This window comes from Monodon monoceros, unplaced genomic scaffold (assembly GCF_005190385.1).
Source record: "Monodon monoceros isolate NGI ecotype Baffin Bay Population unplaced genomic scaffold, NGI_Narwhal_1 Super_Scaffold_18, whole genome shotgun sequence".
Classification (NCBI taxonomy): domain Eukaryota; kingdom Metazoa; phylum Chordata; class Mammalia; order Artiodactyla; family Monodontidae; genus Monodon; species Monodon monoceros.
In genome coordinates, this window is record NW_021703774.1 from 148,534,446 (window position 1) to 148,560,233 (window position 25,788).

Sequence of the window (25,788 nt, forward strand, 5' to 3'; positions counted from 1 at the left end):
CACTGCGCTGCCAGGGAAGTCCCAACAAAGGGGGCCTATCTTTATTATTAACTATGAGCAGCAGGCCTATTTTTTGACCCCACTTTATAACTGAAGTCACAAAACTTCATGCATTAAATAACATAGCACCAACAAGAGGCAAAAATAGTAATCTAAGAAAAATTCAGAGAAATGCAATTGTGGGAGCATTTAATACATTAAATGTCCCAATAGAAAAATAAGGTAAGTAATATGTGCAGGCACTTTCACTAAAAAACAAAATGATCAATAAACATGAAAAAAAATTTGCTCTCACTAGAAATAAATACAAATTAATAGAATAATAAAATTGGTTTCACCTGTTATATTGGCAAAGATTTTAAAATTATGATACCCTCATTTGGTCTAGGAGGTAGAAAACCAGTAATCTTGTATACTGCTGTGGGGAGGGGTACAGATTTGTTAACACAATTCTGGGGAACAATTCAGGAATATATGTTAAATGTCTTAGCATATCGCATGTTCAGTCATAATAATTCCACTTTAATGAATTTATTCAAAAGGAATAATTATAGTTGAATGCAAGGATATCTTTAAGCACAATTTATAAAACATTAAATCAGTTTTATTTATTTATTTTAAAATTTATTTATTTAATTTATTTATTTTTGGCTGTGTTGGGTCTTTGTTGTGGTGCGCGGGCTTCTCATTGTGGTGGCTTCTCTCGTTGTGGAACATGGGCTCTAGGCACACAGGCTCAGTAATTGTGGCTCGCAGGCTCTAGATCACAGGCTCAGCAGTTGTGGCGCACAGGCATAGTTGCTCCACAGCATGTGGGATCTTCCCGGACCAGGGCTCAAACCCATGTCCCTTCCCATTGGCAGGCGGATTCTCAACCACTGCACCACCAGGGAAGCCCTCAAAATGAGTTTTGTAAAGGTGACTATTTAGAGGCTGTTTCCATGGAATTAGCTAAGTATGAAAACCATAGAAGATTTCACATGTACAAAAAATGTAAATCTATGTGCTATAAAAATCATAAATTATATATAAAAGCAAGCAACAAGCTGGAAAAATATGTATTACAAAACTGACAAAATGATAATATCCTAATACTACACTATAAATCAATAAAATGCCCTCCAATAGAAAAATGAACAAAGAATCATTCAAAGACAATTCACAGAAAATGTACAAATGGTTAATAAACATAAGAAAAATATTTAGCCTTATTAGTAATGAAAGAAATGCATATGTAAACGAGGTTTTTAAAAACTTACCAGGTTAGCAAAAGAAGTTTAATTATAATACCCAGCATTGTTAAAGATATAAGGAACTATGCATTTTCATTTACTATTGTTAGAAATTTAAATTGGTTTATTTTTTTTTTCCGGAAAACCACCAGCAGTATATTAAATACTTTAAAAAATCAGACTTCTATTTTGGCCGAGCTGTGCTGCTTGCAGGATCTTAGTCACCATGCAGCTTGTGTGATCTTACTTCCCTGACCAGGGACTGAACCCTCGGCAGTGAAAGCTCGGAGTCCTAATCACTGGACCACCAGGGAATTCCCTAAAAAGTCAGACCTTGAGCTCCCATTCTAGCACTGTACAAAGGAGACAATCCAGTAAATCCACAATTAATTATGTATTGTAACTTTCTTCCCAGCATTACTATTTTTGCAAACATAGAGACTGGTTAAGTAACATATTTCTGTAGGGGCGGAGGGTGAGAGTAAGGGGACCATTGGCATTGATCTCATCATCTAGCTCCTTGATGCATATTCTAGAAGACACCACAAATATAACAGATATAAATGATTTGATATAAAAATGATATAACAAATACAAAATATACTGAGAGATATAAAAATGAGTTGAAAAGTATGACATGTGATAGAAATAACAGATTTGAAGATATTTTTCTAATATAATATGTAGAAGAGAAGGAAAAAACTCTGATGTCAGACTTTCCCCCACTCCTTTCCCCTCCAGCCTGACATAAGTTTGGTCCTTCTAGGTCAGGATTCTTTTCCCCTCTGGATCTCCATTGGCTGGTCCCGCTGCCTGGAAGACCATGCCTTACTCCACACCCCTCATCCCCACTCCATCCCTCCTCTTCACTTGGCTAGCTCCCACACAGATCCAGACCCAAAATCATAAGAGGAAACCCTGGAAACATAAAGACTGGTTATATTAAAAAACAAAACAAAACAAACTCCTTTCAAGAATAATGTGTACTACTGTTGGGTGGGATGGAGGGTTTGAAACCTACAAGCGTGTGTTCCGGCAACTGCCTTTAGAGAGGATGGGTGGATTCGGTTAAAAGTAGGGCTTTTGTTTTGCAAGTTTGGGCTAGAGTTGAATTGCTTAGGATAATGGAGGAGTAAAAGAATACTTCCCTCAATAGATCTCCCTCTCCAGCCTTCCCTTATATAGTATTCTGCTCTCAGTTGAATACATTTTGAATGAATAGTTAAAGACTATTGGCTTAAGTGGGTGACAAATTAGTGTTCTGCCCAAAACACTCAAGGGATCATCTAGCGTGTTTCTGCTCATCTGCAGGTTGTTGCCTAAACATCACTTTCACTGTTGTAGTCTCAGTTCTGAGTACTCAAAAAAAATGATAGAATGAATAGATTATGTGATGGAGTAGAATAGTGACATGACTGGTTCTTTCAGAGAAGCTTAAACTCGGAACCAGAGAAAGAAAACTGTGAAATAAGCCCATGTTTGTAACCTGGGGTTTTCTGTTTTCATGCAGCTGCTTCCTGCCATGGTGAGTGGGCATGAGCTAGAGGAAATAGTGTGGAACTGGGATTCAAGAGAGCTGATTTTCTTTCTTTTTTTTAAATTGAAGCATAGTTGATTTACAGTGTTGTGTTAGTTTCTGGTGTACAGCAAAGTGATTCAGTTATACATACATATATATATTCTTTTTCATATTCTTTTCCATTATGGCTTATTTAAGGAAATTGAATACAGTTCCCTGTGCTATACCGTATGACCTTGTTATTTATCTATTTTATATATAGTATAAACAGTATATCTGTTAATCCCATACTCTTAATTTATCCCTCCCCCATCCCCTTTCCCCTTTGGTAACCATACGTTTGTTTTCTATGTCTGTGAGTGTGTTTCTGTTTTGTAAATAAGTTCATTTGTATCATATTTTAGATTTCACATATAACTGATATCATTTGATATTTGTCTTTCTCTGTCTAACTTACTTCACTTAGTATGATAATCTCTAGGTCCATCCATGTTGCTGCAAATGGCATTATTTCATTCTTTCTTATGGCTGAGTAGTATTCCATTGTATGTACGTACCACATCTTCTTTATCCATTCACCTGTCAGTGGACATTTAGGTTGCTTCCATGTCTTGGCTATTGTAAATAGTGCTGCTACGAACATTGGGGATCATGTATCTTTTCGAATTAGAGTTTAAGAGAGCTGATTTCTGAACCTAGTTCTGCCACTTGTGGTATACCTTTGGGTAACTCACTGGAACAGTAGAGGTGTTGAAAGTATTAGGTCTGCAAAACACAGGGTACAATTCTGATTAAAACATTTATATTCATAAACATAGAGTGAAAATGTCAACCAGATCAAAATGGTGTCATCAAAATGTCTGGCACAACCTCCCTACTAATAAAAAGAAAAGGAATTACTTGGCTAGCACATGTTTTTCCTATCACGATCGCAAACACATGAAATATAGATAAGGTCTGGTATTAGTGAGGGTGTAGAAAAATGGCAGGCTCACAAACCATGGTGCGAGCATAAAAGAGGTTACAAACTTTTCAGAAAGTGGTTTGATACATAGTTGGAGTGGTATTTAAATGCACATACTACTGAACAAAGGACTCCTCTTCTGGGGATGGATCCTGCAGAAATAATAGCAAAAGCACCTTAAGATGCGTATTCAGTGGCATCCACTGTTTATGTAATCCTAACACATCCAAGGCAGTCTAGTCTCCACATGGAGTCACATTAAAAGATGTTCAGCAATCATGGATGGACCTAGAGATCATCATACTAAGTGAAGTAAGCCAGACAGAGAAAGACAAATATTATATGATATCACTTATATGTGGAATCTAAAATATGACACAAATGAATCTATACACAAAACAGAAACAGACTCACAGACATAGAAAACAAACTTATGGTTACCAAAGGGGAAGGGGAGTGGGAGAGATAAATTAGGAGTATGAGATTAACAGATGCACGCTACTGTATATAAAATGGATAAACAACAGGGATTTACTGCATAGCACAAGGAACTATATCCAGTATCTTGTAATAAACTATAATGGAAAAGGGCTTCTCTGGTGGCGCAGTGGTTAAGAATCGGCCTGCCAACTCAGGGGACACGGGTTCAAGCCCTGGTCTGGCAAGATCCCACATGCCGCGGAGCAACTAAGTCTGTGTGCCGCAACTACTGAGCCTGCGCTCTAGAGCCCGCGAGCCACAACTACGGAAGCTCACGCACCTAGAGCCCATGCTCTACAACAAGAGAAGCAAGTGCAATGAGAAGCCCGCGCACTGCAACGAAGAGTAGCCTCCGCTCACTGCAACTAGAGAAAGCCCACGTGCAGCAGTGAAGACCCAAAGCAGCCAAAATAAATGAATGAATGAATGAATGAATAAATAAACTTATTTAAAAAAGAGGAGTCTTTATGTACTGATCAAAGAAATCCATGATACGTTGATATGTTAAAGAAAAGCAGATTGGGTGTATGGTGGTGGGGAGAGAGAGAGAACTTGAGAGAGAAAGCATTTTTAAGAGGTGGGAGTCTGGATGCTACTTACTATTTTGTTTTTCACAAAAAACAATAAAAAATAAAAGCAAACATGAACCTTTAGAGCTGAGGAGTCTCCTTTCCATCAACAGAAGGGAAACTCCTTGACTACCCTGGGGTGTGACAGTTGGGTCTAGAAGTGTTGCCTTCTGAGCTGGGAATCAGCAGAAACTATTAGCGAGGCAACGGTCTGGCCGCTCAAGGCTCTCACTTCTGCCTCTGTCATTCACAGCTCAGCATCACTCCCACGAGCATGATGATTGCCTTGGACACCTCTGCCAAAATCCTCCAGCGCATCCTGCAGTGAGAGTTCACAGAACAGAATGTGTGAGCTGGAAGGAATCGTGTCCATTACTTCTCAAAGCCAACTCATGAAGAGCCTATTTCATAGTGGACCCTTGCGGGGCACACATAGAGGACACGGCAATGGGGCAGACACAGTCCCTGCCCTCATGGAGTTTACAATCTAGTGGGGGAGACTGAAAAGTCCACAGGTCATTCCAATGCCATAGGACACACCCTGCCTTGAGAAACGTGCTGGAAGATGTTGGAGGGAAACACCTAACACAGGGAAGGCTTTCAAGAGAGGATGATGCTCAACTAAACTCGATACTGAACTCAATGAACAATGACCTTGGTGGCAGCATGGGAACTAAGTGGCTGCATGAGGCTGTATTGCAGGGTGCTAGAGGCAGGACTGCAGGGGAAGGTGAGAGAGTGTCCAGTGTGTAAGGACAGCCAGATCACAAAAGTTGCTTTATAACAGCTACAATAGGAATTCGGTCTGTATCCTGAAGTCCATGGGGAGCCATTTAAGATTCATTTTAGGTTTGTTTTTTCAGTTTTTTAATTGAGGTATAATTGACATATAACATTATATTAATTTCAGGTGTACAACACGATATGTTTTCCCCCAAGAAAAAACTCATTTAAGAATTTTAAGCAGTGGACTTCCCAGGTGGCGCAGTGGTTAAGAATCCGCCTGCCAATGGAGGGGACACGGGTTCGATCCCTGGTCCGGGAATATCCTACATGCCGCGGAGGAACTAAGCCCGTGCGCCACCACTACTGAGCCTGCGTGCTGCAACTACTGAAGCCTGTGCGCCTCGAGCCCGTGCTCCGCAATAGGAGAAGCCACTGCAATGAGAAGCCCGCGCACCACAACGAAGACCCAATGCAGCCAAAAAATAAATAATTATTTTTTTAATTAAAAAAATTTTTTTTAATTAAAAAAATAAGAATCTTGGGGCTTCCCTGGTGGTGCAGTGGTTGAGAGTCCCCCTGCCGATTCAGGGGACACAGGTTCGTGCCCAGGTCCGGGAAAATCCCACATGCCACGGAGCAGCTAGGCCCGTGAGCCATGGCCGTTGAGCCTGTGCATCCGGAGTCTAAAAAGAATCTTAAGCAGGGAACTAACATGACTGAATTTGTTTGGAGAGACCACACTGGCTAAAATTCGCAGGGGCGTGGTAGGCAGAATAATGGCTTCCCAAAGATTTCCACATCCTAACCTCTGGAACCTGTGAATATGTTACATTACGTGGCCAAAGGGATTTTGCAGGCATGATTAAATTAATGCTCTTGAGATGAGGAGATTATCCTAGATTAGCCAATGGGCTCTATGGAAGTGGGGGGAGGGCAGGAAGGAGAGGCAGAGGAGATTTGCTATGGAAGAATGATAAGAAAGATGTATCATGGCTGGCTGTGAAAAATGGAAAAGGAGGGCCATGAGCCAAGGAATATAGGAAGCCTTTATTTTTTTATTTATTTACTTTTAAAATAATGAATCGGGTCCTATTTATTTATTTAGCTACTCTTTAGTGGGGTGCAGAGGACTTATTGTGGTGGCTTCTCTTGCTACAGAGCACAGGCTATAGGCATGCAGGCTTCAGTAGTTGTGGCACGCAGGCTCAGTAGTTGTGGCTCACGGGTTCTAGAGTGGAGGCTCAGTAGTTGTGGCGCACGGGCTTAGTTGCTCCGCAGCATGTGGGATATTCCCAGACCAGGGATCGAACCTGTGTCCCCTCCATTGGCAGGCGGATTCTTAACCACTGCGCCACCAGGGAAGTCCTAGGAAGCCTTTAGAAGGTAGAAAAGTAAAGGAAATAGACTCTCCTCTAGAGTCTCTGGAAAGGAAGACGGCCATGCTCACATCTTGATTTTAGCCCAGTGTTGGACTTCTGACCCACAGAACTTTGAGATCACAGACTTGTGTGGTTTTAAGCCACTACGTTTGAGGTAATTTGTTACAACAGCAATAAGAACTAATAATACAGATTTGGGGCTGCTGTAACAGATACCTGAATAAGTGGAAGTGACTTTGGAATTGGACTGTGGGAAGAGGCGGGAAAAACTCTGAGGGGTATGAACGAAAAAAACCGAGATCACCTTGAACAGACCTTAGTAGAAATATGGAGACTAATGACTCTGCCAGTGAGGACTCAGAAAGAAGCATGACGGAGAAAACATAAATCGACTTGCAGGATACCTAAATCAGCATGAACAGACTTGGTAGCAATATGAATGCTAGAGGTGCTGCCTGTGAGGCCTCAGGCTCAGAAGGAGATGAGGAACATGTCATTGGAAACTGGAGGAAAGGGTGATACCCAGTGGCCAAAAAAAAAACAAACAAAAAACCCCCAAACCTTAGGACTGTGTGCCCTGCAGTTCTGTGGAAAGCAGAACTTATCAACAATGAACTTGGGTATTTAGCTGAGGAGATTTCCAAGCAAAGAGTTGAAGGGTATGGCCTGGTTTCTTGCCACTTATGGTAAAATGAGAGGGGAAACATAAATTGAAAGAAGAACTGACCAACAAAAAGGAACCAGGACTTGATGATTTGGGGAATTCTCAGCCTATCTGAATTACACATGATATTAAAATGAAGAGATTCACAGCCAGGAAAGCTGCTTGAGGGGAAAAGCTGAGGATGTGCTGGACAATCTTTTGTTAATTTCTCTGAAAGATCCAAAGATTTGCGCATTCAGCCGTATAAACGTTTTTTGGAGAGATTAAGTGTGTGACCCACAGATTCCCCTCAGCTATCTCAACAGAAGCCAAAAATAGAAATGAAACGATCTAGGGAAGATCTGTGGAGGAGCCTCTTGTCTAATGGAGTGAATTCTTGGGACTTACATGAGAGACCTACAAGGTTCTTGAGAATTTTATACCAGGAGAAACAGTGGAACTTGGACTGAAAGGGACAGAGAGGATGAAATGAAAGAAGATTACATGACTCCCAAAATTCTACAGGCAAGAAACAGGCTGATAAAACTAGCCTTGAAACAGCTGCTATCTTTCAAGAAAAAAGAAAAATGACTCAGGAGGCAGATCTGTGGGCCCGGAGAGCTGAGCCTTGAGCTACAGAGTATTATTCCTAGGCCTTGAAACTTACTGGAGTTTGTCCAACTTAATTTTGAAATTACTTGGGACTGGTGATTCCTTTATCTCTTCTTTTTCTCTCTTTTTGTACACGAATATCTATAACTGTTACCTTATGCCAGTAGCACCATTCTATTTGGGGAGCAGAGAGCTTACAGGTCCACAGATGGAGAGAAACTTCACTAGATTATACTGAGTGTCATCCAATACCTAACAAACACAGACAATTTCAGTGGTGAGGCTTGAGACTTTTGAGCTGATGAGATTTTGGACTTTGAGTAGATACTTTAATGGGCTGAGACTTTGGGAGAACTTTTTGGAATGAGGTGAATGTATTTTTCATGTAAGACAGACATATTTGGAGGGCAGAGAGGTGACTATGGTGGGTAAAATAAGAGCTCTCATGTCCACATCCTAATCCCCAGAATCTGTGAATTTGTTACACTACATGGCAGGAGGATCTTTGTAGATATAATGAAGTTAAGGATCTTGAGATGGAGAGATTACCCTAGATTATATGTGGGTCCAAATGCAATCACAAGGAAATGTGATTTTTTTTTTAATTAGAGGAAAACAGAAGAGAGAAGCATAGAGAAATTTGACTCTGAACGAATGGTCAGAGAGATGTAATTTTTCTGACTCTGAACGAATGGTCAGAGAGATGTAATTTTTCTGGCTTTGAAGATGGAGGATGGGGATCATGAACCAAGGAATGTGGGAAGCCTCTAGAATGTGGAAAAGGCTAGGAAATGGACTCTCCCATAGAGCCTCCAGAAGGGAACACAACAAACAAACAAGGGGCAAAACTGAGGCAAAGAGTCAAATTCAGAGGTGGTTGTAATCCAAGCAAAAGAGGCTGGAGTCCAGAGTTGCAGTGGGGATGGATTGATAAACATATATGAGGTATTGTGACTGGAACATGGTGATAATACTTCTGGGGGAGAAGAGAGGGGAGAGTCCAGGCTGGCACCCAGATTTTTGGCTTAAGCAACAGGGCAAAGGAACCATTGGCTGTGTGGGCCACACAGGAAGAAGAGCAAGCTTGGGGGCAAGCAGATCATTTCATTTTGGACATATCAAGTTGGTGGTACCTGGGGAACATCCAAGAAGCAGTTGGATAAGTGCTCTGAGGCTCTGGGGAAAACTTAAGTGATAGCTAAAGTCAGTGGAGTGGGTTAGGTGGCCTAAGAAGAACATACGCATTAAGAAGAAAAGGACAAGACAGGACCCGTTGGAGTGGTAAATAAGGGTGTGCAGAGAAAAGAAACCCACAACGGAGCTTGAGAAGGGACACCTATAGAAAAGCAGGAGGAAAACAAGGAGAATATAGCTCATGGAAGCCAGCACTGGGGTTTACCAATGTTGTACCAGAACTGGGAAAGAATCAGATGCAAGAAATAGGGGGGAATATGGAACCAAGACCAGGATTGGGCAGTTCACAGGAGTCTGGAGGAGCTCTGCTCTGGCTTGAGAAGGAAGTATGGGGGTTGGCATTTTCTGCTAGGCATATGACAGCAGCCAGAGTCCAGGGGAGCAAACCTACTTAAGGCTGGGGCTCTGCTTAGAATGGGCAGCTGGTTCCAAGAAGGGCTTTTGGCTCCTCTCACTGTGCTGTGGCTAAGAGACCCGTGCTCCGCTACCCCCACCCCATTCCAGCAGGGAGGAGGGATCATGTTATCTACCCTGTGCTCTGAACTTTCATCCTGTTCCCTGTCTTTACTTACAAAGTTCCTTCTACCTAAAATAAATATCCAAAGCTTGCAGGGCACCGTGCTAAGCACTTCATGGACATCAAGAGGCATTAGTGTTGCCTCTGTTTTACAAACGAGGAAACTGAGTTTCAAAGAGGTGAAGTGACTTGCCCAAGGTCACACAATTAGTTTGTGGTAGAGTCAGGACCCAAGTTTAGCTGAATACAACTTCTAAGCTGTAATTCCCCAGAAGCTGTGATCTCTCCCTCAGTGACTTCCCACCGTGTTTTGTCTTCTCTCTCCATTCCATCTCCCTAGGAACTTTTCTACCTGAGAAAAAGGCTTTTATTCACCTTGTGAAGTTTTCAGCATGGTGTTATGCGTCAGAGAACCACTAGGTGACACCAGAGGACCAGAACCCTGATTTTCTGCAGGCCAGGAGTTGGACTCTCCCAGAGAGGGAGGAATGGGTGGGGAAGGGGGCGTGACCTTTTATTCGTGACCCAAGTCCACATCCCCTTCGCGTCAGAATTGCAGAGAAAGGATCAGGGATTGGAAGATTAGAGATTAGAGATCCGAGTATGGTAAACTGGAGTGGCACAGGCCTCAAGTCTAAGAATTCACTAAGAGGAATTTCCCTGGTGGCTCAGTGGTTAAGAATCCACCTGACGATGCAGGGGACACGGGTTCGAGCCCTGGTCCAGGAAGATCCTACATGCCGCGGAGAAACTAAGCCCGTGCGCCACAACAACTGAGCCTGCGCTCTAGAGCCCGTGAGCCACAACTACTGAAGCCCGAGTGCCACAAATACTGGAGCCCGCACGCCTAGAGCCGGTGCTCCCAACGACAGAAGCCACCGCAATGAGAAGCCCGCGCACCGCAACGAAGAGTAGCCCCTGCTCTCTGCAACTAGAGAAAGCCCTCGCTTAGCAACGAAGACCCAACGCAGCCAAAAATAAATACACAAATTAATTAATTAACTAATTTAAAAAAAGAAGGGCTAGGAGCAGCAAAATAAAAGCGATGGCAGGCTTGTGGCGGGGCTGGATTTCATTCCACTCCCTGCTCTGTCATCCACTTTTGTGCAGAGCTCAAATTGCACAGCCATACACGGTGATCTTAGTGGAAAAGGAAGGAAATGCATGTTACTGGTACCTACCATAACCAGAAACAGGGGAAACCCAGCTGAGCATCCTTGGGGAAATCACTTCATTCCTCTAAGCCTGTCTTCTTTTCATAAAATGGGAATAATCAAGGGACCCACCTCATCGAGGGGTTGTGAGGACTTAACCAAATGCACATAACACACTAGTAAAATATTTGTCATCTAGCAAGTGCTCAATATGTATTATTATAAATATATAATTATATTATAATAATACAAATATATAAATGATAAATGTTCCTAATAAATAGTAGTTTTTAGCTATGCTTTTTATGATTTTGTCACTTAATTCCTCACACTATAGGCCTGACACATAGTAAGTAGGTCCGTGGGAAATAATAGTGGAAAAAAGTTTTTTAAATGAATTTCAGTCATGTGCTTTTGGCTAATCCAGGTTGTAGAGGCTGGGAAGACTTTCTGGAGGGGGTAGTCTTTAAGGATCAGCTAAGGATAACCACACCCTCTGTAGTACACAGAACAGTGCCCGGGTATAGAAAAAAATGTGCAGCGAATATTTTAGAAAGAAGGAATGGAAAGAAGATGAGTGGAGGGAAGGAAATGAGGGAGGAAGAGCAAAAAGAAAGAAAAGATCTAGGAAATTTTTTGGTTGAGCTAAGCATATCTGAGAAGGAACTACAAATAAGATCCCTAGCAAAATCCTTGTTAGAGAGTTGACATCAATATACCCTTGGCCCCCATAGTCCTCCAAGTTTCCTATAACACAGGCTACAGCATGCTTCTTTTTTATCTGAACCCCCCACCCCCAAGTGTGAGCTCTGTGAAGCATCTACCTTGTTCAAAGTTATACCTACCCAGTATAAAGCAGGTGTTCACTAAATGGTTGTTAAATGCCTAAATTTGGCTGAGTTCCAGTTCTGGTAACAGTGGAGGAAGTTGTCAAAATATTCAACAAAAAAACTGAATTATGGAACAGGAAAGTGACCAAAAGCAGGCATAAACTGAAGGAGGATTCAGCATTTAAAATAAGGGAGCCACGCTAGATGTGGATTTTCTGCCAAAGGTATTTCTCAATTTTCACAGCACGGGGAAACTAAAATTCAAATAGAAATCCAGAATCCTATCGGTTTGATGAATCAGAGGACAGAGTTCAGAGCTGCCACAGTGACTAAAAATTTAGGGGAAAACCCCAGAAACAAAAGAGCCAAAAGGAGGGATGGCCAAAAATTTGTACATAAACTGCCTTCTAATCCTTGGCTAACTTCTGAATTGCACATGCACAGACAAGACTCCAAGTACCCCACGGAGAAATCCATAATGAAGGATGAGAGAACTGAGCAAAGATTTTAGCTGCTGTCCACTGCAAGAAAGACAGTTTGGAGTTTAAATTATGCTAGGTTAGAAATGCTTGGTAAATACCCAGGATTCTATTAAAATCCCAGAAAGACCACAGCTTAGGAAAAACCTCTATATCCTATAACTAAGAGATATATCCTAGATCTAGGAGCAGAACCAAAAGTAGACTTACCCCAACAAAAAGCTAACATCCGTAGGTTCAGGATGATCCACCAGTAAGTTAACTGTTGGCTGAAAAATATTTTGACAGTCTGACACTCTTCAGAGGAATATTACAAAATTCAGAGTCTCTATAGCACATCATTCATGTCCAGTATATATATATATATATATATATATATATATATATATACATATATATATATATATACACCAAGAAAATGTGATTCATAGTCAAATAGAAAAATAAGTCAATAGAAACAGAGCCATACAGAAATAGAGACACAGAGGTACAGAACAAACATATGGACACCAAGGGGGGAAAGTGGCAGGGGTGGGTGGTGGGATGAACTGGGAGATTAGGATTGACACATATACACTAATATGTATAAAATAGAAAACTAAGAAGAAGCTGCTCTATAAAAAATAAATAAAATTCAAAAAGAAAGAGAAAGAAACAGAGCTATAGACAATCCAGATATTGGAATTAGCACCCAAGGACTTTAAAATAACCATGAAAATATACGTTTAATAGTCTACAAGAAAAGATGGATTTTATATTAGGTAAAAAAATGAGGAAGTTCAGGAGAGACTTGGAAACAGTAGAAAAGAACCAAATGGAAAGCCTAGAAATGAAAAATACAATATCTGAAATTTTAAAATGCATTGGATGTATTAATAGCAGATTTGACACAACTAAAGAAATAATCCATACATGTAAGACAAGATAATAGGAATCAAGCAGCCTGAATCATAGAGAAAAATAAAAGATTGGGAAAAAATAATCACAAATTTCATGACCTATGGGACACTATTGAAGGGTCCAATATATGTATAATTAGAGTTCCAGAAAGATTAGAGAGAGATTATGAGAAATAAGAAATTTTTGAGGAAATATTGCTAGCAAATTTCTAAATTTAATTTAAAAAAAAGTAGCAATCTATATATACAGGAAGCTCAGAAACACAAAGTATGATAAGTACAAATCAAACCACATCAGAATACATAATAGTCAAACTATTGAAAACTTAAAAATAAAGAAATAACTTAAAAGTGGCCAGAGATTTTCAAAAAACATATCACATACAGGGAAACAACTATAAAAATGACAACTGAGTAGTCACTAGAAACAGTGGATCCCAGATGACACTGGAACAATCTTTAAAGTGCTAAAACAAAACAAACAAAAAGACCCCTGCAAATCTAGAATTCAAGGTCCAATGAAAATATATTTCAAAAATGAAGACAAAATGAAGAAATTTCAGTTAGATTGAAGTTGAATTTGTCACCAAAGACCCAAATGTGTGAAATGATGTAGAAGGGACTTCAGCTTGAATGGAAATTATACAAAATGTCACTTTGGATTTACACAAAAGAAGGAAGAGCACTGGAAATGGTAAATATGTTGATAAACATGAAGTATATTATTTTTTACTTTCTAAATCCTTTAAAAGTCAGCGGGGGCTTCCTTGGTGGCACAGTGGTTAAGAATCTGCCTGCCAATGCAGGGGACATGGGTTTGAGCCCTGGTCTGGGAAGATCCCACATGCTGCGGAGCAACAAAGCCCGTGAGCCACAACTACTGAGCCCACGTGCCGCAACTACTGAAACCTGTGCGCCTAGAGTCCATGCGCTGCAACAAGAGAAGCCACCATGGTGAGAAGCCCACACACCGCAACAACGAGTAGCCCCTGCTCGCTGCAACTAGAGAAAAGCCCACATGCAGCAAGGAAGAACCAATACAGCCAATAAATAAATAAATAAATTTATTTTTTAAAAAAAGTCAGTGGACTTTTGGAGAGTGATGTCAGCAAGATGGTGCAATAGGAAGTCCAGACCTTGCTTCCCAACAAAGATACAGACTTAACAACAATATACAGTTCAGAATGCCTTTATGAGAACTCAAGAAACCAGTTAAGAAGTCACAGTACCCCAGGCAAATGCAAAGCCAAGAACAGCCATGTTGAAACAGTAATAGAAGATAGTACCTAAACTATTTGTGGAATTTAATTCTAAAAATACAAACGTTATAGGTTCTTATGAAGATAAAATATTTTTATTTCTCTTGGAAAAAAGGTCAATGGACTTCTTAAAGCAAAAAATAATAACAACATATTGTGGGGTTTATAACATATGTAGAAGTAAAATATACAACAAAAACAGTACAATGAACAGGACGGGTGGCAATGAAATTATACTGCCGTAAGGTTCTTACATTATACATGAGGTGGTATAATATTACTTCTAAGTAGACTGTGATAAGATAGAGGAGCATATTGTAAATCCCCACAGTAATCACTAATAAAAGAATACAAAGAGATATCATTAAGATGCCAGTAGAGGGGTTTCCCTGGTGGCTCAGTGGTTAAGAAGCCGCCTGCCAATGCAGGGGACATGGGTTCGAGCCCTGGTCTGGGAGGATCCCACATGCCGCGGAGCAACTAAGTAGTTGTGCCCGTGCGCCACAACTACTGAACCTGCGCTCTAGAGCCTGTGAGCCACAGCTACTGAGCCGGTGCGCCTAGAGCCCGTGCTCCACAACAAGAGAAGCTACCACAATGAGAAGCCCACGCACCACAATGAAGAGTAGCCCCCGCTCACGGCAAACCCACACGCAACAACAAAGACCCAACACAACCAAAAATAAAAAATAAATAAAAATTAAAAAAAAATAAATAAAATGCCAGTAGAGGAGATAAAATAAAATGCTAAAATATACTCAATTATACCAAAAGAAGACAGGAAAGAAGGGACCAAGAAACAAGAGAGAAGATAAAAGAAAATAACAAGTTGATAAAATTAAACCCAATCATGTCTATAATTACTTTAAATGTAGGTGGGCCACTCTAATTAAAAGGCAAAGATTATCAGGCTGGAAAACAAATTAAGACCCAACTATATACTGTTTACAAGAGGTGAAATGTAAATATAAAGACGCAAAAGGTTTAAAGTAAAATGATGAAATAAGATGTCATGCAGGGGCTTCCCTGGTGGTGAAGTGGTTAAGAATCTGCCTGCCGATGCAGGGGACATAGGTTCGATCCCTGGTCCGGGAAGATCCCACATACCGCGGGGTAACTAAGCCCATGTGCCACAACCACTGAGCCTGTGCTCCAGAGCCCACAAGGCACAACTACTGAGCCCACGTGCCGCAACTACTGAAGCCCACGTGCCTACAGCCTGTGCTCCACGACAAGAGAAGCCACCACAATGAGAAGCCTGTGCACCGCAATGAAGAGTAGCTCCCACTTGCTGCAACTAGAGAAAGCCCACACGCAGCAATGAAGACCCAAAGCAGCCCAAAAAAAAAAAAAAAAATGGTGTCATGCAAACTCTAAACACATGAAAGCTGGAGTGACTATATTAATATCACACAAAATAGCCTTCAAGATGAGGAGTATTACCAAAGATAAAGTGGGTAATTTTATAATGATAAACAGATTAATTAATCAAGAATACATAACAATCCTAAATATCAACACACTTAATAGCAGAACTACAAAATACACAAAACAAAAATTGACAAAATGAAATTGAAAATTAGACAAATCCGCAATTGTAGCAGGAGATTTTAACACCTCTTTTAAAATAATTGATAGAATTTATAGACCAACAAAAATGAGGAAGGATATAGAAAATTTGAACAACACTACCAGTCAACTTTGCCTAACTGGCACTTATAAAATCTTGAAAGCAGCAGTTGAAAAAACACTTACATTACCTCAAGGGAGGAAAAAGCAATGTTGAATGCCGATTTCTCACCAGAAACCATGAAGTCCAGAAGGAAGTGGCACACTTTTCAAGTGCTGAAAGAAAAGACTATCAACCCAAAATCAGTGAAAATAAACTTCAATAATGAAGGATAGGGCTTCCCTGGTGGCGCAGTGGTTGGGAGTCCGCCTGCCGATGCAGGGGACACGGGCTCGTGCCCCGGTCCGGGAAGATCCCACATGCCGTGGAGCGGCTGGGCCCGTGAGCCATGGCCGCTGAGCCTGTGCGTCTGGAGCCTGTGCTCCGCAGCGCGAGAGGCCACAGCAGTGAGAGGCCCGCGTACCGCAAAAAAAAAAAAAAAATCAGGTAATGAAATGTTAGCAAGGATGAGGAGAAATTGGAACCCTCATACACTGCTAATAGGAATGTAAAATGGTACTGCTGATTTGGAAACAGCCTGGCAGTTCCTTGAACTGGGAAGCCCCAGAATTTCTTTTTTTTTTTTGCGTTACGTGGGCCTCTCACTGTTGTGGCCTCTCCCGTTGCGGGGCACAGGCTCCGGACACGTAGGCTCAGCGGCCATGGCTCACGGGCCCAGCCGCTCTGCGGCATGTGGGATCTTCCTGGACCGGGGCACGAACCTGCATTCCCTGCATCGGCAGGCGGACTCTCAACCACTGCGCCACCAGGGAAGACCCAGAATTTCTTTTTTTACTTTCTAAATTCTTTAAAAGTTAGTGGGGGCTTCCTTGCCGCTCCGCGGCATGTGGGATCCTCCCGGACCGGGGCACGAACCCGTGTCCCCTGCATCGGCAGGCGGACTCTCAACCACTGCGCCACCAGGGAAGCCCTCATTACCTGATTTTTTATTATAGCCGCCCCAGTGGGTGTGAAGTGCTACCTCATTGTGGTTTTGATGTGCATTCTCCTCATGACTAATGATGCTGCATCCAGGCTCTGTGCATCCTTTGGGAGAGATGAGGCTGGTAGGGTGTGATGTCAATGTTTCCTTCTGATCAACGTTTCCTTCCTGGCTTCTTGGGCCACCATTTTCAGGTTTATTCTTGCAGAGGTAATTACTATGGTAGGTGGAAAGACAAGAGCAGACATGTGAGTTTCTTTTTTTGGCATTTTGAGGTGATCTTAAACTTTTCTTCTTTAATAATGTGGTGAATTACATTAGCAGATTTTCTAATTTTAAACTCGGTATAAAACTAACTTGGAATTTATAGACTAAGTTGACATCTTTGCAACGTTGAGACTTCCTCTCCAGGAATGTGGATATATGACTCTCCATTTATTCCCTGTTCCTTAACAGCTATATGAGATTGGCTGGACCCTCTGATCCATGTCTTGTGTCTAAGATTTCTCCTGATCAGCTCCTGCTTTGAGCTTAAGCTTCCACTGGATTGGTTCAGTTTATAAGCCCGAGTATGCTAGGTTGTACTTTCCAAAGATGGCTGCACCAATATATGTCCCGTCCTCCATGCTCTTCTTCTTCCTTTTTCTTTTTTTTGGGGGGGGTTGTTTTGTTTTGTTTTTTTGGCTGTTGTTGGCTTAAACAACAGAAGTTTATTTTCTCACAATTCTGGAGGCTGGTAGTTCAAGATCAAGGTGCTGGCAGGGTTGGTTTCTCCTGAGACCTCTCTCCCTGTCTTACAAGTGGCTGCCTTGTCGCTGTGATTTCACACGGTCTTTCTTTTATGCATGTGCATTCCTCATGTCTCTGCTTCTTCCTACTGGTCTTGGAGGGTCTCCTGGGGAGGTGGGAGGGGGGCCCTCTCTTGGGACATAAAAGCTGGTGGCGAACATACCTGGGAGTACTCACCCGAAGGCTGACATCTTGTTTGGGCCCCCATGCTCTTCTTGAAATGTGACATTGACACTCATCCATCAAGAGTTGAGGGTCTCTGTTCCTTCCCCTTGAAACTGGGCAAACCTTTGTAATTGCCTGCACCAAAAGAATGTGGTGAAGTTGACCCTGTGTGATTTCCGAGCCTGGGTCCTGGGAGGCAATTCTGCTTTAGTCTGGTGTTGTCCTGCTCTCACTGAGCTGCTGTGTAAGAAGTTCAGCTACCTAGAAGCTGCCATGTGGGAGATACTTGTGGCAAGCTCACAAAGGGATCAAGGAGAGAGCTGCCCAAGAAATTCCATTTGTTCCAGCCTATTGGAGGCTTCCCAGTACGGACACCAGACACATGAGAGAAGAAGCCTCCTGCTGACCCCCACTCCAGTCACCATATGACTGCAAACTTATAATAGACCTCAAGTCAGAACCAATCAGCAGAGCCATTCTTGAATTCCCAATCCAAGAAATGGTTGTTTTAAGCCACTCAGTTTTCAGATGGTTTGTTATGCTGCAATAAACAATGAATACACTCATGTGTCCAAATGTGAAGCTCATTCCCTTTTCACAAACACACAAAAAAACAACACTTACTCCTCGGAGGCTTTTGTGTGTTTAGTCTACAAAGAGAGGAAGAAATAAACGACATAAAACCAACAACTTTGGACATCCCATTTCTTAGACGTCCTTTACAAATAGTACCGCACACCCAGGCCCTGCCCATCAGCCCTCTCTCACCTCCTCCTCCTCTCATCTTACTTCCTACAAACTCCAAATCCTTCTTCACTCTGTTAGGCAGTGCAATTAAGTTCTCTCAAGCCCTTTCTCCCAAACTCAGCTCCAGGAACCCCTTTCAAAGCTCAAGGCCCTTTGCCAACATGCCCAATGGAGCTGAAATTTCCCAGGTTCCAGAGAGTATTCTTCACTATTTTAGCTGACCTGCTTGTGGTTGTTTTCCCCACATTGGGTGCAGGACTGGTACACAGAGAGTCCTCAATAAGTCATAATGAAAGCAGAAATGTATCAAGCACCTACTATGTGCTGCTTGCTAGGGTAAGGACATCATATGCATCATGCCGTTCAGTCTTCACAAAAACCCTGTAAGATAGGGACTATTATTATTTCTTTTTACAGATGAGCAAACTGAGACTTCATATGGTTTTAGGTCCTGTGGTCATACTCAGTGACAGAGTCAGATTCCAAAGCGCTCTACCAACATTGCTTAAGTGAATGAAAGGGAAGGTAAGAAACTCTGGAGAGAGGCTATACTTGACAGGTTGGTTTTGGAAACTCTGGTATATAAGGTGATGGTTGTTTCCATGATCATGGAGGAGATCACTTGGAGGGAGAGAGCTGGCCAATCCTACAGACTCTGGTGCTTAAGGGAGCTGCAGAGAAGAAAAAGCAATAGAAGAAGGGCTGGATGGTGGACAGCTGGACAGGGAAGACTTCAAGAATGGAATGGCCAAGGCAGACCCAGGTGCCAATAGCTTCATGACCGGAGGACTGAAGAGGGGTTAAGCCTCACTGGTGACCTCCAGCAGGGGCAGAAGCAGGGAGATGAGAGGAAGATGAGGAAGTTTAGAAGTGCTAGTGAAGCCAGAGGGAGGAGGCGGAGTGGGTATTCACAGGATGGCTGATCCAGGAAGGGTATGTTTTAATACGGAAGAGGCCTGATTGATTGTATGTGGAGAGGGACGAGGTGGGTGGGGAGGGGCAGAGCCTGCTCCAAGGTCTGCAGAACCTGAGGCACCCTGGGCCTGGGCCCTGGCGTAGAGCACCCAGGCCGGCGCTCGCAGGCAGAAGTGGCAGAAGAAATGGCTCAGGGGATGGGACGCGGACTGTGGGTCGGGGGAAGGGGCTGGGTCCTGGAGATCAGGCTGGACAGGGACCTGGGAAGGCCCTCTTCCTCCTCAGAGAGAAACGGAGGCTTGGTCCCCGTCCCGCACCCTGGCGGCTCTTTGGATTACCCGGCCGATGCCTCGGGGAAGCCCGAGGCGAGGATGGAGGGTGGGCGCTGGCGGCTAGACGGAGCGGGGCGGAGCTGGGCCGACGGCGCCGGCCTCCCTCCCCGGGTCCTCTCAGGTGACAGACCCCCGCGGGTGCCCGCCCCGCCCCGCCGCATATTCAGGAGGCCGGACCCGCCCCGTCCGAGAGCAGCTAGCGCGGCCGCACCGGAGCCTCAGCGGTCGGTGCGTGCGTGGAGCCGGCACCCATCCTCCTCGAGTCCGCCGCCCGCCATGGCCCCTGCGGCCGCCCGCCGCAGCCTCCTTGTTCTCCTGCAGGTGCTCGGGCTCGCCGTGGCGCAGATCGTAAGTCCCGCGCCGGGGTCCGGAGTGCGGGGTCTGGGTCCGGGGTTCAGGATCCCGCGGTGTAGTCAAGGGCTCCCTCTGCCTGACCTCCACCCTCTGCTGACACTCCCTAGCGCGAGGGGCAGCTTCAGGCAGTCCCGCGGCGCACGTCCCCTTAGGAGGGGCACAAACGGGGGGCGTCTCGGCACAGTGAAAGGAGGTGGATGAGCCGGGGAGCCAGAGGGACCCTGTCCCGAGATGCTCGGCCCTGCCTGGGACGGGCAGCGTGCGGCGAGAGCTGGCGCCGGGTCCTGGCAGCCCGGAGAGCCCAGGTGGCGGGGGACACAATGGTGCCCATTCACGGGGCTCCGGATTCTCCGCCCCCGCCGCCTCCCAGGGGGCGCCGGCTCCAGCCAGACGCCGCTCTCGCTGGCTGCTGCCTCTCTGCCGGGCTCGCGCGCTCGCGTCTCACTTTCGAGGGCTGGCTGGGGGGAGGGGGGCCTAACGGGACGCGGGCGCGGAGGGGCAGGGCCCGGGCGCCAGCCTGGCACTTCTCGGCCTGGGGAGGGCGCGGGCACCTGGCAGGCGGGGGACCCCCACCCGAGTCGGGGGTGTCCCCGTAAGAGAGCCACCTCAGGGAGGACGGAGGAGCGGTGCTGCGAGAGGGGTGCTCTGAGTTAGGAGGAGAGAACAGGCTTCCCTTCCCTGGGTTCCCTCACGCCCCGTCTCTCTGCGCCTCCCCAGCTGTCCCGTCGGACTTTATCCGCACCGGGGGGAGAGGAAGGGGTACCTACTCACCTTCAGTATCTGTTGTTCACCTAAAAATAATGCGAGCAGCCGTCCATTGAGGACCAAGCGTCTCTAGGCACCATCTTCCTTACCATCGGTTATTTATTTGAGCCATCAGCATCTCCATCTGTTCCCACCCACGACAGCGCAAGGGCAACATGGTACAGTGGAAGGAGGTGGGCAGACCTAGGACGGAATTCTGGCTCCACCGCTTACTTCCGGTGATCACGGACCCCTTCATCTCTCTGAGCCTGTTTCCTCAACTGCAAACTGGGGCTTGTTAGTTTCGGCCTCACAGTTCTAAGCATTCAAGAAGATAATATATGTAATGGTACACAGTATCTGGTACACAGTGGGTTCTCAATAAACGGGGAGTTTGCGGCTCCCTGAGGAGCTCCCTTTCCTTAGGGAGGGGTGCACTCCTGGATGCCCAGTTCCCTGCACTATCTGAGGCCTGCACCCCTGTATGTGTTTTCAGAGAGGTCCACCAGGAGAGCGGGGGCCCCCGGGGCCACCGGGGCCCCCGGGGCCACCGGGAGTGCCTGGAGCCGACGGAATCGACGTGAGTCTCTAACCTGGGAAGGGAGGGAGAGAGGCGGCGGACAAAGGGGAACTTTGTGAGCCCTGGGAGTGGGGGGCGGGGGGCGGGGCGGTGAAGTTGACTCCTGGAGATGCAGTGCCCCCTGTTGCCAGTAGGCGGCGCCAGCCTGCACCACAAGGAGACCGTTTGTTCTACAAAAACCTCAAACCAGTCCCGAGAGGCAGAGCCCCTTATAGCCGCCGGCGGACAAGGAGCTGCTGTTCGGTCTGCCCGCCACAGCTCACAGCGATTCCTTATCCCTCGCCCCCTCCTCCCTTCTTTTTTCGGGTGGGAGACGCCCTCCCTCCTCTCCCTGCCCCCTGGCACGTCTGGATGCTTCTTCAGGGTAGCTTGGGAGCCTTGGCCAGACCGCTGACCAGCTAGGGCCAGACTCCGGTCTCTTCCCTTTGCATTTTTCTCCCCGATTTTAGCTGGTCTCGTTCCCTGCTCTCCCTACCACAGTGAGGGTTAAATAGCTCATTCTGGATGCTCCCCCAGGAGGTCAGCCCCATGTTTACCCATCTCGACAGCCTTCTATTCAACCTGGTGCCCTACCCTCCAAACACAGGGTGAAGGGTCCCTGCCAGGCTCTCTGGCCGCCACAGGCTCTGAAATGCCTGGAAGCCTCTCTGGGGCTGGATGTGATTCCACAGCCCATATCTGTCCTCCACCAAGGATCCTTTGTCATAGGGGAAGGAGGTCCTTCTTGCCTGGGTGACAGATTGAATCTGTCCCCTTGGTCCTTGCCCCTGCCCCATCTCGTTTTCCTGACCCTAACCCAGAAGGCCGTCACTGCCCCCTTCACTTACCTCCCCTTCACGTTTTCCTAAAAACCCCACGTTTCTCCCCACACTTGCTCAAATCCAAGAGGCACCTGCTCTCCGAGGTAACTTGGAGCCAACAACCCTGTTCGCAGGTCTCCTAACTGGCCCCTTACCAACACTGGCATGACTAGAACCCACTCGCATGCTGTTATCACCCTCTCCAGCCTGCCTGGGATTGGTGTCAATCCACCTATGGTTTTCTTGAGGGAAAGGGAGCTATTTTCCTAAAAAGCACAAGGCTTGAGAGGACCCAGGACAGAAGAGAGGAGAGTGAGGAGAGGAGCACGTGGGATGGGCCAGCCAGGGCTTGTGTGCCCATCTGGGGGAGCACAAGCCATAGTGTGCTGTCTCAACAACTTGTATCTTGCAGGGTGACAAGGGGCCCCCTGGGAAAGCTGGCCCTCCGGTGAGTACTTTTTCCTCCTTGACCTCTGACCCTTCCAGGTCTTGCCCTCCTGTGTCTAATGTTTGCTCCACTTCTGTTTTCAAGGGACCTAAGGGAGAGCCTGGCAAAGCGGGGCCAGATGGGCCAGCCGGCAAGCCCGGGATTGATGTGAGTACCTACCTGAGCGTCAGGTAAAGCAGGTTAGGGCTCCACCCACTGACTTCCAGAACCCAATTCTGGCATCTTCCCTGATCTGCTATTCAGAGCAAGATGGAGACTCTACAGCTGTGAGCCCCCCTCACCTTCATATGAGATTGTGACCTCACACCCACCCCCAGGAGCATTAAATCACAAGCAAATGGGGGTCCAGAGAGGGGTTCTGCTTATCGGCAGCAGCCAGAATTTAGTCTCACATTTCTGGCCCCCAAGTATCAAACTGAATACTCTGGGCAGAGCTGTCCTTATGCTCCCTCTCCCTTCCTCTCCTTTTCCCTTCCCCACTCCACCCGTCACAGCCGCAGGCACCACTCAGGAGAGGAACGGTATTTGGCTGATAGCACAGAGTTCCCGGGGACCCCAAGGTCACAGGCTCCTGGACACAGCCAGGGGCAATGGGAAGTCTTCTTGTTGGGGCATACATTTGAGTCAGTCACTGAAAGATGGGAGGAAGAGGAGGCCCCCATGAGTTGCCTTTGCCCTGCTGGTGCAAGAGGTGCCCATTAGGGCTGTGACCAGCCACCAGGGCCGTTCCAACTCGTCCACACCCTGCAACGATTACAAAATATATTGCCTTCCACATCGGTTTTCATAGCCACCCAGAGAAGCAAGCATGATTATTAATCCATTTTGCAGATGAGAAAACTAAGGCTCAGAAAATGTTGCCAAGGGCACACATCAAGAAAATGGCTAATCCAGACCTATGTCTATCTAGGTTTTCTAGACTCCTAGACTGGAGGCATGAGGTCTGGGCTGACAAATCTTTGGACGTTGGTTTCTCATCTTTCAAAAGACAATAATCGTCAAGGACTATGGTGGGAACTGGGGGAAGGGAAAGTGAGGTGTAGTCGCCCTTAGGCCTTCATGGAGTGTGGTGGAAGGCAGCCTGGGCCCACCCAGGAGAGACCTCTGGACCCGCCCTGCCCCGTGGGTCAGGGAACAGGTTCGTCCCTCACGGATGTACCTTCTCTTTCTTCGCCAGGGTCTAACTGGAGCCAAGGGGGAGCCTGGTCCCATGGGGATCCCTGGAGTTAAGGTAAGTAGCCTGCTGGGGGCTTAGCACGGGCAGTCTAGCGCCAGAGTTTGGGAGGGGCTTCGGCAGACAGGAGCAGGGACCCAGGAGACCCCAGCCTCTGAGCCTCTCCCATTGCTCTTGCAGGGCCAGCCTGGGCTCCCAGGTCCCCCTGGCCTGCCGGTGAGTATAACTGGCAAGGGCTTTAAAGGACCTTTTGTGGGGAGGGGGACTTGTAAAAGGAGCCATGAACCTAATCTTTTCTTCTGTTCCAGGGCCCTGGCTTCGCTGGACCTCCTGTAAGTCTGCAGGGATGGGGCAGAGTCCCTGGGACTCTCTGGGAAGGAGGGTACAGAGGGCTTCCAGGGGACCGACCAGCATGGGGAGGGGCCAGCATTCTGTGATGGTGCTGGAAATGGGCAGACTTGTCAGAAAACTCTGGGTGTATCCACTGGCTCTGAGATTCTCTGGCCCTTAAAGCCCTAATCTGTCAGTTTCTCTGGTGTTGGTTGCAAAGTGAAAGTGGGGAAGAGGGCTCTGGGTCCCTCTGTGTCAGGACTGGGCTGACCCTCTGAGGCATCCCAGCCACTGATGTCTCTGTCCCTAGGGACCAGCCGGACCTGTTGGCCTCCCTGGTGAGATGGGACTCACGGGCCCCAAGGTGAGCCCCAGCTAGCCCTCTGCTCACCCTGCCTCCTGCCCTCTGCCTTCAAGCTAGCAAGCTGAGTATGTCCCCAGGATTTCCTGAGTCTGCCTCTGGCCACCAGGGAGCTCCTGCAGTTCTGGGGCAGAAACCCCTCCTGCTGAGCCCACCCTGTGGTAGGTCTTCCAGGGAGGCCAAGGGCTGGGGCCATCCCCCCGAAGATCAGGCCTTGATCTCCCCAAGAGCCCAGATCTCAGGAGGTGACCTGGAGGGCAGGGTGGACAGTGCAGTGGCAGGAACTGGAGGAGGGGGCAGGGGTGACCTAGGCAGGACTGGACAAGGGTATGATTTGGGCCCTTCTTGCTTCCAGGGGCATCCTGGACCAGAGGGACCAGCAGGGCCCCCAGGGCCCCCTGGGAAACCGGTAAGTGTCCTCAGACCTCCCACATGGCAGTGTGTGGCTGGGGAAGAAGAGTCCTTGGCGCAAGCCTGGGGTGGGGACAGTTTGCTTCAGGCTCCGTCTCCATACATCTTTTCTCAGGGCCGCCCAGGAACCATTCAGGGTCTGGAAGGCAGCGCGGACTTCCTGGTGAGAGGCCGCGGGGGTTGGGGGGGGCCTGGGGCGGGGCTAATCCGGGGAAGGGGCGGGTCATCTTGAGAGGGGCGGGCAAGGAGATAGGTTCCTTCAGGAGGTAGGGTCAGAGGGCGATGGGGAGGGGCTGCAGCTGAGAGGTGCAGCCAGGTGCGGTGGGAGGGGGGATCGGAGCTGGCAAGATGGGGAAGCACGGCCCAGTTGGCCTGGGGCTGGCCAGTGACCACAGAGCCCTGCGGGATTTCCTTTCCAGTGTCCAACCAACTGTCCAGCGGGCGTGAAAGGGCCCCCGGGGCTGCAGGGAGTGAAGGTGAGCTCCTGGCCCAAGTCTTGGGGGCCGGGGGGTGGGGGGCGTGTGGGGGGGGGACCTACTCTGAGCTCTCTCCTTCCCTGCAGGGGCATCC

General features: G+C 46.5%; 1 protein-coding gene across 1 annotated transcript in view; it reads left to right on the forward strand.

Annotated features, from left to right (window-relative positions):
* Positions 1–20,027: 20,027 nt before the first annotated feature.
* The window catches only part of COL9A2 (collagen type IX alpha 2 chain), a 15,391-nt gene continuing 9,630 nt past the window's right edge, over positions 20,028–25,788 (forward strand). The window contains exons 1-11 of the mRNA XM_029230938.1: positions 20,028–20,364; positions 21,611–21,694; positions 22,907–22,942; positions 23,027–23,089; positions 24,120–24,173; positions 24,297–24,332; positions 24,425–24,448; positions 24,757–24,810; positions 25,163–25,216; positions 25,334–25,381; positions 25,638–25,694. Of these exons, the coding sequence (XP_029086771.1) occupies positions 20,056–20,364; positions 21,611–21,694; positions 22,907–22,942; positions 23,027–23,089; positions 24,120–24,173; positions 24,297–24,332; positions 24,425–24,448; positions 24,757–24,810; positions 25,163–25,216; positions 25,334–25,381; positions 25,638–25,694 (819 nt within the window). The 5' untranslated portion in view covers positions 20,028–20,055. The remainder of the gene's footprint in view (positions 20,365–21,610; positions 21,695–22,906; positions 22,943–23,026; positions 23,090–24,119; positions 24,174–24,296; positions 24,333–24,424; positions 24,449–24,756; positions 24,811–25,162; positions 25,217–25,333; positions 25,382–25,637; positions 25,695–25,788) is intronic.